Source organism: Dunckerocampus dactyliophorus, chromosome 6, assembly GCF_027744805.1.
Source record: "Dunckerocampus dactyliophorus isolate RoL2022-P2 chromosome 6, RoL_Ddac_1.1, whole genome shotgun sequence".
NCBI lineage: Eukaryota > Metazoa > Chordata > Actinopteri > Syngnathiformes > Syngnathidae > Dunckerocampus > Dunckerocampus dactyliophorus.
In genome coordinates, this window is record NC_072824.1 from 5,697,501 (window position 1) to 5,711,545 (window position 14,045).

Consider the following 14,045-nt stretch of genomic DNA (forward strand, 5'->3'; position numbering starts at 1 on the left):
CTGACAAAATCCATCCTAGAGTGGATGAAATGGAAATGTTAAAACAAAGTAGAACCTGGCGTCCTTGCAGCTGGCTTGGAGGAGCTCGCTGACTTTGTTGTACTGAGCGTTCCTGGCAATCAGGGCGGCGGCTTTGGTGGAGAAGTCGTTAGCAGTGACACTTTGAAGGCCCGGCACTTCCAGGGCGAACCGCACCGACCGCAGACCGGACGCCGCCAATCCTTCCAACACGCGAAGCCCCCGCTGAGCACAAAACATGAAGAACTTGATTAATCACGTCTTGGCCATTGTGATTAAACGATCTTGCTTACCTCACATTTCTCCCCAGCAGTCGCCGTGATCGTTGTTGCCTCTTCTGCCTTCTTCTTCTCCTCGCTCTGCGCATCCGCCTCGTTTGCGTCATCGGACAGCGACACCACCACACGCTCCTTCTCGCCAGGCACTTGCACCTTGACGCCACGCTGAGTCAGCACATCTCTGGCGAACTCGGTGATCACGGCACATCTGGGGAGCAGGAACAAGAGGTCCAGTACATAAGGTATAGAAAATAAAATGTGAATGCTAGTACTTGTACTCACGTTAAATCTCTATTAAATTCCTGGACTGGGTTGTAAAACACCTCATTCGCACTAGGAAACAGGATAGCCGCCTTGCCCTCCCTCACCACTGTTTCGCCAGGTAAGAGTCCCGCTGGAGACTCCTCCTGCCACTCAGCCAGCGCCCCAGAAGAAGAAGAGTCAGCCGCTGCCTTTTTATCGAGAACCTCCGGGTCCTGTGTGGCTGTTTTCGAGGGCTCCATGGATCTCGGTCCTATGCTGATGGAGGCGGCAGCTCCAGCTACGCGGGACGGACGTAGGTGTGGGGAGATGACGATGAGAGTGGTCAGCCGGGCAGCCCGCACCAGCATATAGACACACAGCCTGGAGGGAAAAAAAACACACATTTTTTTTTTAAAAACACAATATAACAGAAAATATTAATACCTGGACAAATGGGGCAAAAAATAAAGCAGGTGCATTAATTGACTCTTCTAGGCAAGATTTTAACTTAAGATAAATAAACACATCTAGTTTGCACACATTTATGTGCGACCACATTACCACATTTCCTAACCGAGGTTGGTGTGTTAAATATGAGGCAAACACTAACAAAGTGAGGTAAAGTAGGCTTTAGTGAAGTGGGTACAAATGTCACAATTTGAAACACTAGAAAGAGTGTCTTGCCCTCAGGTGTAATCAGGCTAACTTACCGTGTTTTATTGACAAATGTTCGCGCCAAAGCTACAGTCCACGCTGAAGCCCCTGAATAAAACTCACCGGTTTGTGAAGGCAAATTGGTTCGTCCTTAGGGGGTGACAGCTTCGATACTGTTCTGCTACTCAAACTTTTTAGCTTTTAGCTGTAGTCGCTCTCACGTTAGCGTATGGGCGCCGCCATGTTGGATTGAGGCAGGCCTACGGAAGCTCGCGTGGCAGCAGTCGCCGCAAAAGCACCGCCCAATTCTCCTCTCCTCGCTCTGTCAACGTCACCTAGCAGTAGGGTAACGTCAGGGTAAGGTGAGGACACACTCCTCCTCCTCAGCCCCGGCCGAGTTCCACTCATGTGTGCAGCCTGGAAAACACATCATGACTGCTGAGTGTGTCCATGAATAATCGAATTTAATCTAAGCAAGTCCACTATGATGTGCAGCTAAAGATGGACTGTGGATTATCTTGACTGTGAGTAGAAATGAAAAACAAAACAATCTCGCAGGAACTAAATAGTCCAGTAGCCATAGCAAGATTGATTGTGCTGAACCTGCACAAATAAGAACATTTATTTACCAAGTGAAGGACTGGTATACTATTCCTAGATGTTCATCTCAGGGCTCTGTGGGTTACCAGTCATTTGCAGATGTCTTATCAAACATTTATTTATTATTTTATACCAGCCGGTTTGTGCTTTTTCAGTGTTTCAGCAGGAAACATCCATCCTCTATGCCACTTATCCTCACTAGGGTTGCGGGTATGCTGGAGCCTATCCCGGCTGACTTCGGGTGAGAGGCGGGGTTCACCCTGGACTGGTTGCCAGTCAATCGCACAGCACATATAGACAAACAACCATTCACACTCACATTCATACATATGGACAATTTAGAGTCGCCGATTGACCAAGCATGCATGTTTTTGGAATGTGGGAGGAAGCCGGAATACCCGGAGAAAAGCCATGCATGGGGAGAACCCAGGTCTGTGTGGCCAACATGCCAACCACTAGGCCACCGTGCGGCCCCGGAAACTTGTCTTGTTCATCCTGATTCGGTAACAGTTTATAAATATGTGATAATAAAGCATAAACTGTACAGCACAGGGAAAGCTTCGTGAATGATGTAGAAGTGCCACTGCAGGAACGCATCTTCTCGGATTGCGAGAGGAGCCGCGTACCAGCTAGCCGCTTGAGAGGGAGACAGAGGCAGCGCCATAGGAAACAAAAGTGCAGTTGTTGCGGTAGCTGGATGACCAGGCTAAAGGCCAGACTATGAATCCGATTCCATCTGTTCTCCCATCATTCATTATCATTTGTTTGTGGTGCACATTTTATAATTTAAAACGCCTTTAATAAGTGTGTGAAGCATATTAGAGTGTCAAAGATAGGCATTTTTATGGGTGTATACATTATTAGATAGATAGATATTCATTGTTGGTGAAGGTGAAAGTGAAAGTACAGGAGTGATTGTCACGTGACTTAAACTGACTGTCTGTTTGATCGATGATTCTGCAATCTGTCTGCAACCTGGGAAAAATGAAGGAAGACTCCCTCTTTGCCAGTACAGTACATTATGCACACACCCCTTTACCCCCTTGTCAAGTACTAGTGTGTACGCGCATGCCTTCATGATCACACGCACGCCATCACGCACAGTGCTGCTGCTGAGAGTCCCAGCAGTGAATGGCTGCCTGCGGCGCGGCGGAGGGACACACTAGCAGCACACGTGAGCTTCCCTGGCCCTCCTTCCTTCCTCCCTCCGCGAAGAACCACTTTCCAGCGGCCGAGGGGGTGAGTGAGCACTAGCCGAGTAGCACGCACAGGGCGACGGTTGGGCCGCGCGGTGATGCCCGGTGGAACTCTGGTTCTTTTTTTTCACGGTGGACTTCTTTTTTTTCTGGACAGTAAAGTGAATGGTAGGTTGACGACTGTCGTGTTGAAAAGTGAGGGAGGTGGAGTGAAGAAGCCATTGTTGTTTTTAATTGTTTAACAGTACAGAAGTTGAGCTAGCTGCTGTGGGGGATGGGCCAGTGGGCAAACTTTAAGCACCGACTCATCGCCGCGGGTTAGCCACCCCTTCTGTCGCCTCAATACCCCTGGTGAGTGGCTCCATGAGCCCTTCCTACCGCATGCCGGAACTTTCCTAAAATACCACTTCTTACATGAACTAGAGCTTATCTCGTAATAAAATTGTCATCAAACGCCATTTATTCTCCCTTTTAGTGTGATAAAGTTCCATCTAAACTCGCCCCTTCCTCCCTCCTGCCCGCTTGCCTCGCCATGCCGGTCTTCGTCTGTCTGGCCGTCATTGGCGGCGCGTTGTGTCCCGGTATGACCTGTTGATGTCTGCTCAAGATGAAGCGCGGTGATCGATACCGAAAAGGGCGAGTTGTGTTGATCCACGGGAGCGTTTTAATCAATGTCAAGTAACCGTGAGAAAGAACAATTTAGAGGAGGAGGGGGGTAGCAGCGTGTCCCCTATGAAGCGGCGGTGTCTTTCGGCGCGATGCGAGGACAAGGAGGAAACCCGGAGAAGAAGCTAGCTGCTCTATTTAAACATTTCATCTGTATGTTCAGTGTCTTTTGGTTAGAGGGGATAATATCGACATAAAGTAGATAATCTTTTTATGGTTCGTTTATGGTTCGTTTTCGCTGTGGCGTCGCCGCTCCCCTCGGTCTCTCACTCCCTCCCGCCCGCCCGGCCCGGGCCAGCCGAGGACTCCCAAATCCTAGCGGGCATCGCGGCTGGCACACGGCGGGGCACCGTGAGCTCTCTTCCCCAGCTCTGACCTCGTCGCTGGTGGCTTCCCCACCTCCCTCGTCTCCTCCCCGGCCGTCTATCGGCGAGACACCGTCTGTGCTCGACTTCCAAGTGAGATCAATTGATTTTATATTTATGGGTTAACTTTCCTTTCTGAGCTCTAGTCCGTCGGGGCGGGGGGAGGTTACAGCATAGCCTCATTTTGGTGCTTGTGTCCCCGCCACTGAGGTGAACACGTTGCCGTCTAGCCAGCCATTCGGGGATTTAGTTGTGTAACTGTGATTTAAAATTGTTAGCTTTATGGAATTGTATGCATAGGTAGGTGTGGTGGTAGCACTTAGCTTTAGCTTTAGCTCGCTACTTGCTAACAGGCCAAGAAAATGGTGACACTCACAGGAAGTGAACAAACTTTAAATGCCAAAATGTAAGCAAACGAAATATTACTAGTGTCAGTATGTAAAAGATGTGCTATAAATGAATTATCAGTCATGGATATGGAGAAGGGGTAAGATTAAGTGAGCTCTGCTTCTTCCTACTCCTTTTCGGACATGATGAATTGTGCAAATGTACAAATAAACAACAAATACACAATACCACACATTTAACATCCATAAAAAAGGAAACTGACTGATGCAGTTGTTCACTTGCATTACTTTGGCCTCTCTAGTGTGTCAGCATGTGTTTTAAATATTGCAGACTTTGTGGCAGTGGAAGTGGTGTGTGTGTGTGGGGGGGTGTCAGCTAAGCAGTGTCAGAGTGTTTAATGGGGCACAAGGGGGCCACAGTGCAAAGGTCAAGTAGTGGCAATTAACTTTCTTTTATGCTTCCTGGATGTTGTGGTGACCCCCACTGACCCGCCAGGAGGAAAAAGGTGGCGTGTCGGGTGTCCTTGGGTGACATCTCAATGCTTGCGAGTGTTTCAAGCGGATCCTCGCATGCATTGTCTCCGTTTATTCTATAAGACCTTTTGTGCAATGGAAAACGCAATCTCAAAAGTGTGCTATCAGCATTCATTCTTTAATAGGCACAATGCTTGTTGTCATGGCAACTGTCTGCTTATTATTCATGCGACGGTGCATATTTACACCTGGAAGCGACACAGGCGTCTTAATGTCAGCAGCGCCGTCTGTTCACTTGCTCACTTGAGGCCACGCAAAGTGCAAATACCACGTGGTGTGTTAATGGGGGATTTTCACCTCTTGTAGTACATTTTGGCATCTGTTTCAGGGGTCAAACCCAAGCTGTTTAGGCTCTGTCTGTATGTATACCAGGATGTAAATGTGTGGATTGCTATCTTATCTTGAGGTTTGATTAGGTGATGGGACAAATGCACATTGAAAAGTAATATTTATATCTTTAATTACTGCTAATATTCAGTATTTAGGAACTATACCGTGTCGCTCTTCTGTCAGTTGGCTGTGTTGATTGTTTTTTTTTTTTCTAGACTTGAGGCGTTCAAAGTCCAGCTCGGGGGGACATTTGCGTCACGTACCTCATTTTTTATTGTGCCGCTGCATATCCATCCATCCATTTTCTATGCCGCTTCACCTCATTAGGGTCGCGGGGGTATGCTGGAGCCTATCCCAGCTGACTTATTCTAAATACAAATGTACACACGGCCTCCCATCAGAACAATTCCGGGTCTATCCACACGAAAACATTTTCGGGTCAAAACAGCAAATAATTTTTATCATTTCAGCCTCTCATCCACAAGGGAACGGCGTTCTGAGTGACCTGAAACAGTATTTCTTGAAAACAGCTTCCAGAGTGGGAAAATCTGAAAATGCCAGCTTGTTGTTGCTATGTAAACAGGCAATACGAGACCGATGACGTCACCGACCCACCGCCGCCTCGTCGCCATCACGTGACCAGAAGTGAGCTTTGATGACAAGCCAGCGTGTCGGAATATTTCGAGTGTAGTAGTAGTAGTAGTAGTAGTAGTAGTAGTAGTACTTTATTAATCCCACAGCAGGGAAATTCATCTGTTACAGCAGCAAGCAAGATACACAAGTATGTACACAAGTAAAGAATGCATAGTCATAGACAATGCATGCAATGCATAGACATAGTGAATACAAAATGGTTCAGGTGTTGTAGAGCCTGATAGCGGTCGGTATGAAGGACCTGCGGAACCTCTCCTTCTTACACCGTGGGTGTAACAGTCTGCTGCTGAAGGAGCTGCTAAGGGAACCCACAGTGTCATGTAGCGGGTGAGAGGTGTTGTCCATGATGGATGTCAGCTTAGCCAACATCCTTCTCTCCCCCACTTCCTCCACGGAGTCCAGAGGACCGTCCAGGACAGAGCTAGGTCGCCTGATCAGTCTATTTATCCTGCTCCTGTCCCTGTCCGTGCTGCCCCCTCTCCAGCAGCCCACAGCATAGAAGATGGCTGAGGCCACCACAGAGTCATAGAAGGTCCGTAAGAGAGTCCTGCACACACCAAAGGACCTCAGTCTCCTCAGCAGTTGGAGGCGACTCTGGCCCTTCTTGTAGAGGGCGTGGGTGTTGACGGACCAGTCCAGTTTGTTGGTAAGGTGAACACCCAGGAATTTGTAGCTGTCTACCAACTCTATGTCCGCTCCCTGGATGTTCACCGGTGTGAAGTGGGATGTTTTCCTCTGGAAGTTAATGATCATCTCCTTTGTCTTGCTGGTGTTGAGTTGCAGATGGTTAAGCTCACTCCAGCTGACCAAGTCCCTGATGACCGTCCTGTATTCCAGATCATTCCCCTCTGAAACACAACCAACGATGGCTGTGTCATCGGAGAACTTCTGGATGTGACACTGTGGGGAGTTGTGTGTGAAGTCCGAGGTGTAGAGGGTGAAGAGGAAAGGGGAGAGCACCGTACCCTGAGGGGCACCTGTGCTGCAGAGTACAATGTCAGACACACAGTGACGGAGCCTCACATACTGTGGTCTGTTGGTGAGGTAGTCTATAATCCATGCAGTCAGTTGTTGGTCTACTCCCACACTCTCCATCTTCACTCTGAGCAGTGACCGCTGGATAGTGTTAAAGGCACTGGAGAAGTCAAAAAACATGACCCTCACAGCGCTCCCGCTGTCCTCCAGGTGTAGCAACACCAGCAGTAGCAGGTGTCATCACTCACCGTCCACATTCTCCCTTTTCTTTTCTTATATTCTCAAGTGCATCTGTTCTTTCTTCTTCTATGGTTTGGTGTGTCACGTGGTTCCGTCTGCGTATGTTTTCACAGAGCCACATGTAGGTGTGCCTTGTGTATTACACCTTTTTCACTCAGTTATTCGTTCAGTCTGGATGCAACTATTTACTAATCCGGCACAGTGTGGAAAAAATAAAAATCCCAGGAGCATTCCCGTGTGGACAGGGCCCCAAACACACGGTGTTCCGTGTTTCGTCGTTTTGTGGTCATGTACGCGCACCCATAAATGAATTGAAAACGTAATTTTGGTGCATAAACACGAGACCTGCTCGAGAACTAGTTACAGATCAACAATCTTTTTATTGCAAAAAACAAAACCGGCTTCTGTGGAGCGAACCACGCCAAAACAACATCAGCAAACCCAACTGTCCTCTCTGCACGCAGCCACACACACAGTCAGGGCACATACCGCATTCGGAAATCACAAAACTCTTTGACACTAAAGTACATGTAACTGCCAGGTCGCTGATCCTCTGAAAGCAGTGTAGATGTTTAATAACGTAGCAGTGTAGTGGTCTTAAGGCTGAATCATGCTCCTGCACTACATCTGACGCACACTTGCAAAAAATTCCAACCTCGTGTCAATGCTGATGCGGACGGCAGAGCTGCGATGGGTCGGCATTTCTGCATGCGTCATTTCCCTCTCGCGGGAAGTGCCAAAAGGCCCGCAATAACAAAAGAAACAGAGCAAGTTGAGGAGACATTGCGATCTCGAATCACGCGAACACATGTCTCATGCGCATCGACTGTTCCAAATCATCAATCTGACACATCATTTGCGTTATATGCCATCTTGGTCATCATTTTTCTTTTTATAAGGCATCCACTGTCTCTTCCAGCTCAACCACTTTTTTCACAAAGTGATGCAGAGTCATTCCTCACTTCCTTAATGTGTTTTGTTAAGGACTTGATGTCATCGTGCTGCTTATCTAACTTGCCTCCCACGTCGATAGGTGAAGGTGAAGAGCATCAAATAAAAACGGCCCCTGCACACTTAATTTTTCTGTATGTAGCCCACAGTGGAAAACCTTTGGACACTTTTGGTCTCGGCTGTCTGCAGTGCATAGCAACAGTAGTGAGAAGTTATCGTACACATTGCAAGCGCCCACCAAGTGCTGCTAACAAACGTTACCATTAAAAGCACCAAGGCAGGCAGAATGTGTGAAGGCAGGAAGCTGTAAAATGGAATTGAATAGTTCCATTTCAATATGCAGTAGGAGCGCTATAAATAGGCCATGTTTACTCTCACACGTGGTCTTATTTCCACTTGCCTCCCTTCCATCACAAATAATTAGCTGCTGTAAAGCTAACAAATTCATTATGACAAAGTGCCAACGGCCTCTCCGTCCTCGACACGGCACTCACGTGGGTGCCGGGCACAGGTCCAGCGCTCGTTTAGCTCACTTCTCTCAGCCCAGTCTCGCATTCTTTTAATGAGGAGTTTGCGTGTGAATTTTTAAACAGCAGTGGAGCTTTTTGGCAACTGAGGTGCATCAACGCCATGCGAATCTTAAATGAGCACCTTCCATCAGCAGCAATATTTCAAATAAATCTTATTGATTGCGTTGTATTCAGGGCAAAACACCAAGGATTCATACTAGTAGAGCAGGAGATGTCCAAACCACCGACCACTTTTGGTGACGTAAAATTTGATAACTTAACACAGCAGCATTATAACAACTACATTTAAACGTGCACACAGTTCGCTTTTGGTTGTGTGGACAGGCTGACAATTGTCAGCATTCACGTTCTTGCAGGTTTTTGTTTTTCCTCTGAAAATAGGCCATTTTTTCCCCACAGAAAACACATCTCATTCACCTTAAAGGGTCACTGACATGATTTATCAACTTTGCTTTAATATGCTCTATATTGTTTGTATTACGATCTACGTTTTTTTGTTGTTTGCCGCAGAAAAGGGGCATTTCCGGAAGTGACGTCGGCGAAGGGTCAGCTCTCATCTTAGGCAGAGTAAACAAACATGGGAGGATGGACCAGATAGAAGATGTTTACAGTGATTATAGCAAAGATTTGAGCGATGTGTCAATAGTTTTCGAGGAGGCAGAAGCATCTGGAGATGAAATAGAGAACTTGCAGAACACGGAATTAAGCCGTATTTATACGATTTGATACGATACGATACGATTTGTAGCGGAGGTGTCCGATGACAAAGACATGCAGATAAAGATTGGTCAGCTTCAAACACAAAATGGCAAGTGTAAACTACCTTGGAGTTGCTTATCCTATAATTATTATTTTAAATGGGCTTCTTAATGAGCGTAAAGGGAGCCTTTTTTTGTTGTGTAGTTTGTCTCCGCCCTGCCTCCCACCGTCAACATATGGCAGTGAAAGTATGTTTTATAACATGTACAATGCTTTGAATGCTTGTCGTTATGGTGGCATACTGTTTAGAATACAGTATGTAAATAAGACATGACTTACTGTGTGTTCTGTCGCGCCATGTCCTGTGTTGCATAGCATCAGGAGTAGCATGCAAAAGGCGTTTGTACCGTACTTTCAAGCTAAATGCTTCTTGTAAAGGTGTTTCTTCATAGCAGTCCATTTACCCCTTGTCTGACTTGCTTCGTTCACTGTAGTCTTAAACCTTCTTCTTTTGGAAAAGAAAACAAACTTAGAGTATCACTCGGACACTGTGAACAGCCAGCGGGAACACAACGTTTTTGCATGAAAAATATAGCGAATGAAGTCAGCGGGCTGCATCTTGAAGGGTTTGTTTACTAGGCGTTTGCTGAGAGCTGCTCCTTTGCCGACATCACTTTGGGAAACGGCCTTTTTCTAAGGAGTTGAGACCAAAATGGCGCCCACACAATTTTTATTTTTATTTTTATGAATTTAACATTTGCTTTTTTTTTAAAAAAAACAAATAATTTAAAACATAATTGCAAACAATATAGAACATATTTAGGCACAGTTGAAAAATCATGTCAGGGACCCTTTTTAGTTGATAATAATTTATAAATATGTGACAGTTAACCATAAAATGTATATCAATTACAGTTTTTTACTAAGTAAATATTGACTGTGTTGTGACTTGGTTTGCAGGATTAGCCACAGTAGACTGAAATGAGAACTGCATTTTATTTATTTATTTAGAAAGAATTCAGTTATTCTTTATTTATTTTAAATACATATGTTCCACTTACATCGTGTTCTCTTATGTCGTTTAAAAATGACTGTTTTGACTTGACTTTTTTGTCTTTTCAATAAAGATATTTCAAAATAACACATTTCAGAGCCATAATACCGTGAAACCATCAAACCGTGATATTTTTGCCCAAGGCTATCATACTGTTGAATCTCATACCAGCCTATGCCTACACATAGGTGCGTGTGGCTTCAGCAAGATTAGCTTCTACAGTAAACGCATAAAAGTCCTGAAAACTTGCAGTGAACACAAGTTAATATACGCTGATAAGATTACATTATAAGAATATTACTAACTATTATGAGAATAAAGAGATTATTTAAGAATAAAGTTGAAATATTTGGAAAATAAAAAAAACAGCAAAATTGGAGGAAAAAGGATCAAAGAGTGAAGCTGATACTAATAATGGGCTTTTTCACCTATATGACAAAGCTGAGATGCAGTTTTGTCTTGAAATATACTGTATATAACTTTGTAGCGTATTTACATGTGTTGCTTTACAAAATATCAAAGTTGCGTCCTTCATTTTTCACTATGTGTCCCTTGCTGGAAGAAGTTTGGGCACTTCTGGTTTAGAGTATGAGTTTGTGAAAAATATTCTCGTAGAATTAAAATATCCTACTTTATTTGTATGTGAAACCAAAATAAAGCGTGGAAGGTGTTCATTCTTACACAGAATCTATTATTAAGGACGGGTTATTTCATGTCGGGTTGGGTGTTGGTCCACTTTTGATCACAGCTTGTTGTGATGTGTTACTGTGACGGTGAAATAGACGCATTATATAAGCGACTTTCTTTTGACCGAGCGGTGGGAAAGGGAAGTAGGCCAAAAAGCATCCTAACACTTTGTTTGAAGTAAGGTAAAAAGAAAGCCATAGCCTAGAAATTGACTACATTTGGGGTTTCAAAGTCAATATTGAAGTATCTTTGTCACGTTGTTGTGGACCCTCACAGACCCCGTGGTGCTGGGCACAGCGTTATGGCTCAGACGCTACAGATGGCGATCCCCAACTTTGGCAACAATGTCCTGGAGTGTCTGAATGAGCAGCGTCTGCAGGGCCTCTACTGTGACATCTCTGTGGTGGTCAAGGGACACGCCTTCAAGGTCAGACACTTGTTTTCTTTTTCCTCTCCTAAGCCAGTTGTACGCCTTTACTCACTCAAGTAAGTGTTTAAGAACTGTTTCATGTTCTTAGGATGACTTGGACGTACAGTCATGGTCGTGGGACAGTATTTAAATTAACGTGTGCACAAGATTTTTAAGAAATGTTCACAATCATCCTCTTTTTTTATATTGTTGCCAAGTTGTTGCCCTGGTAGAAGAGGTAGATCAGCGCGCCTGCAGAAAGCCTGCATTGCTCATTTTCCCAGAGTTCACTCGACCAAATCGTTTTTTGAAGATGTACAGTCGAGTTTAATTAGTCCCTCAGTGATTGCAGTGCAAGTCAATTGGTGAGATAAGAAAATAAATTGCCGGAGTCCTCATTTGAATGTTTTCCTGCAGTCCTCGCAGCCTCCTGACTCCCCTGTCAGGAGCTTGAGTGTAAAGTTTTAAGGTGTCGTTTATCTCTGGGGGGGTAATTCAATTCACAGCCAGCAGTAATACATCAGATGCCGTAAGTAAATGCAAAGATAACAACAAACAAAAACTATTCTCAGAGTATCTTTTCTCTCCCGTCCTTAGGCCCACCGTGCTGTGCTGGCCGCCAGCTCCTCGTACTTCCGGGACCTGTTCAACGCCGGTGGGAAGAGCTCGGTGGTGGAGCTGCCGCCTGCCGTGCAACCACAGAGCTTCCAGCAAATTCTAGCCTTCTGCTACACGGGCCGCCTCAGCATGAACGTAGGCGACCAGTTCCTGCTCATGTACACTGCCGGCTTCCTCCAGATCCAACAGATCATGGAGAAGGGCACAGAGTTTTTCCTCAAGGTACAATCCAAAGGAGGGACTGTGATCGGGAACGATGACTAGACAATCTGATGACGTAGATTGAACTGTAAATGTGTCCTTTGCCTCCGCAGGTCTCGTCCCCGAGCTGCGACTCACAGGGTCTCCACACGGAAGAGACGGAGCCCCAGAGTCCGGTCACACCAATGGTGGGAGGGGCCGGTGGTCCCCCGGCTTCCGGCAGACCTGCCTCTTGTCTGACACCCCTCCCCTTGGTGCACAAGGTGAAGACGGAACAGACGGCCGCTACACCTCAGCCTCAACAGGTAGACCTCCTCTCATTTCTTGAACTATGGTAATGGTTTAATTTTATTTGAACATGCGTACAAGTTACAATGGAATACATCACATAGTTCAATTTGCAGTTCCACATGTCCGAAAGCAGTAGGAAAAAGCAGAACTTATTTAATCCTACCGCTCGTCCATTTCACATCCATTGCAATGCATTTATTCACTTCCTGTATTCCAATGTAGTCTTTACCAGTTAATACATGGGGAAATGTAACAATGCAATAATATAATTGTCAAGGTTTTTCCTCAATCATAATAAATAATAATCACATAATTAGTATAATAGTAAATAAATAATAATCGGTTTAAATAGACATAACTGAACTTACTGTAGTTGTAATAATAGGTGGGTACTGACAGTGAACTCACAAGAATGAAGAGTAATGAGTATTGTAGTGATTAGACATTGCATTTTGTACACAATGGTTTAAAACACTTCTTCCTTGTATTTGGCAAACATCAACTGTTTGTATTGTTTCTTGAAATTGATCATCTTGGTGCTTTGTTTGAGTTCTTTACTCAATCCATTCCATAATATGGTTCCACCTACTGAAATGCTGTGGGTTTTTAGCGTTGTTCTCGTGTATAAGTTTAGTTTTTCCCTGAGATCATACAATCATGGAAAAGATGATGAGACCACCCTTGTTTCTTGAGTTTATTGATCCAATTTAATGCCTGGTACAACTAAAGCTACATTGGTCTGGACCAATATAATGATGATAACAAATATGGCTCATAAGAGTTTAATTTAAGAGCTGATATCTAGCAACTTTCATGGTTTTCCATGATAATAAACAAAATTACTTAAGTTCTTACATTCAAGATTCAAGATGCAAGAGTTTTATTGTCATATGCACAGTAAAACAGGTCGTTATACTATGCAATGAAATTCTTATTCTGTTCATTCTCCCAAAAAAAGAGAGAAAACACAAGAAAATGAATAAGAACAGAAGAAACATTAATACCAATAAATTAAGCAACAACAGAAGAGACATTAATACAAATAAATAAATAAAGTGCTATGAGTGTGTGCGTGTGTTGCGTGCGGCGTGTGCGAGTGCTTCGTTGAGAAGCCTGATGGCCTGTGGGTAAAAACTGTTTGCCAGCCTTGTGGTCCTGGACTTCAAACTCCTGTAGCGTCTGCCTGACGGTAGGAGTGTGAATAATGAGTGTTGTGGATGTGTGCTGTCCTTGATGAGGTTGTGTGTTCTGCGTAGGACTCTAGATTTATAAATGTCTTGCAGTGAGGGGAGGACTGCCCAAACAATGTTCTGTGAGGTCTTGATTACCTGCTGGAGTGCCTTCCTATCACGTGTTGTACAGTTACCGTACCAAACAGTGATGGAGGCTGTAAGGACACTTTCGATAGTGCATCTATAGAAGCAACTAAGGATTGTGGTGGACATGCCAAATTTCCTCAGTCTCCTCAGGAAGTACAGTCTCCTTTGGGACTTCTTGATAATTTG

General features: G+C 44.8%; 2 protein-coding genes across 9 annotated transcripts in view; one reads left to right on the plus strand and one right to left on the minus strand.

Annotated features, from left to right (window-relative positions):
* Positions 1–1,451, minus strand: part of trmt1 (tRNA methyltransferase 1) — an 8,264-nt gene extending 6,813 nt beyond the window's left edge. Inside the window, exons 1-4 of one of the 2 annotated variants that reach the window (XM_054780008.1) lie at positions 1,317–1,451; positions 579–920; positions 312–504; positions 56–243 (exon numbers count right to left, since the gene is read on the minus strand). In XM_054780008.1, coding sequence (XP_054635983.1) covers positions 56–243; positions 312–504; positions 579–907 — 710 coding nt within the window. In that variant the 5' untranslated portion in view covers positions 908–920; positions 1,317–1,451. Of the gene's footprint in view, positions 1–55; positions 244–311; positions 505–578; positions 921–1,249 lie in introns of both variants that reach the window. The other variant, XM_054780009.1, reaches the window with a different exon arrangement.
* Positions 1,452–1,616: 165 nt separating this feature from the next.
* nacc1b (nucleus accumbens associated 1, BEN and BTB (POZ) domain containing b) overlaps positions 1,617–14,045 on the plus strand; it is a 33,158-nt gene continuing 20,729 nt past the window's right edge. Inside the window, exons 1-5 of one of the 7 annotated variants that reach the window (XM_054778631.1) lie at positions 2,939–3,157; positions 3,235–3,340; positions 11,298–11,448; positions 12,028–12,270; positions 12,363–12,554. In XM_054778631.1, coding sequence (XP_054634606.1) covers positions 11,323–11,448; positions 12,028–12,270; positions 12,363–12,554 — 561 coding nt within the window. In that variant the 5' untranslated portion in view covers positions 2,939–3,157; positions 3,235–3,340; positions 11,298–11,322. Of the gene's footprint in view, positions 1,718–2,891; positions 3,158–3,234; positions 3,341–3,383; positions 4,114–4,139; positions 11,204–11,297; positions 11,449–12,027; positions 12,271–12,362; positions 12,555–14,045 lie in introns of those variants that run through there. The other 6 variants (XM_054778633.1, XM_054778635.1, XM_054778629.1 and 3 more) reach the window with 6 other exon arrangements.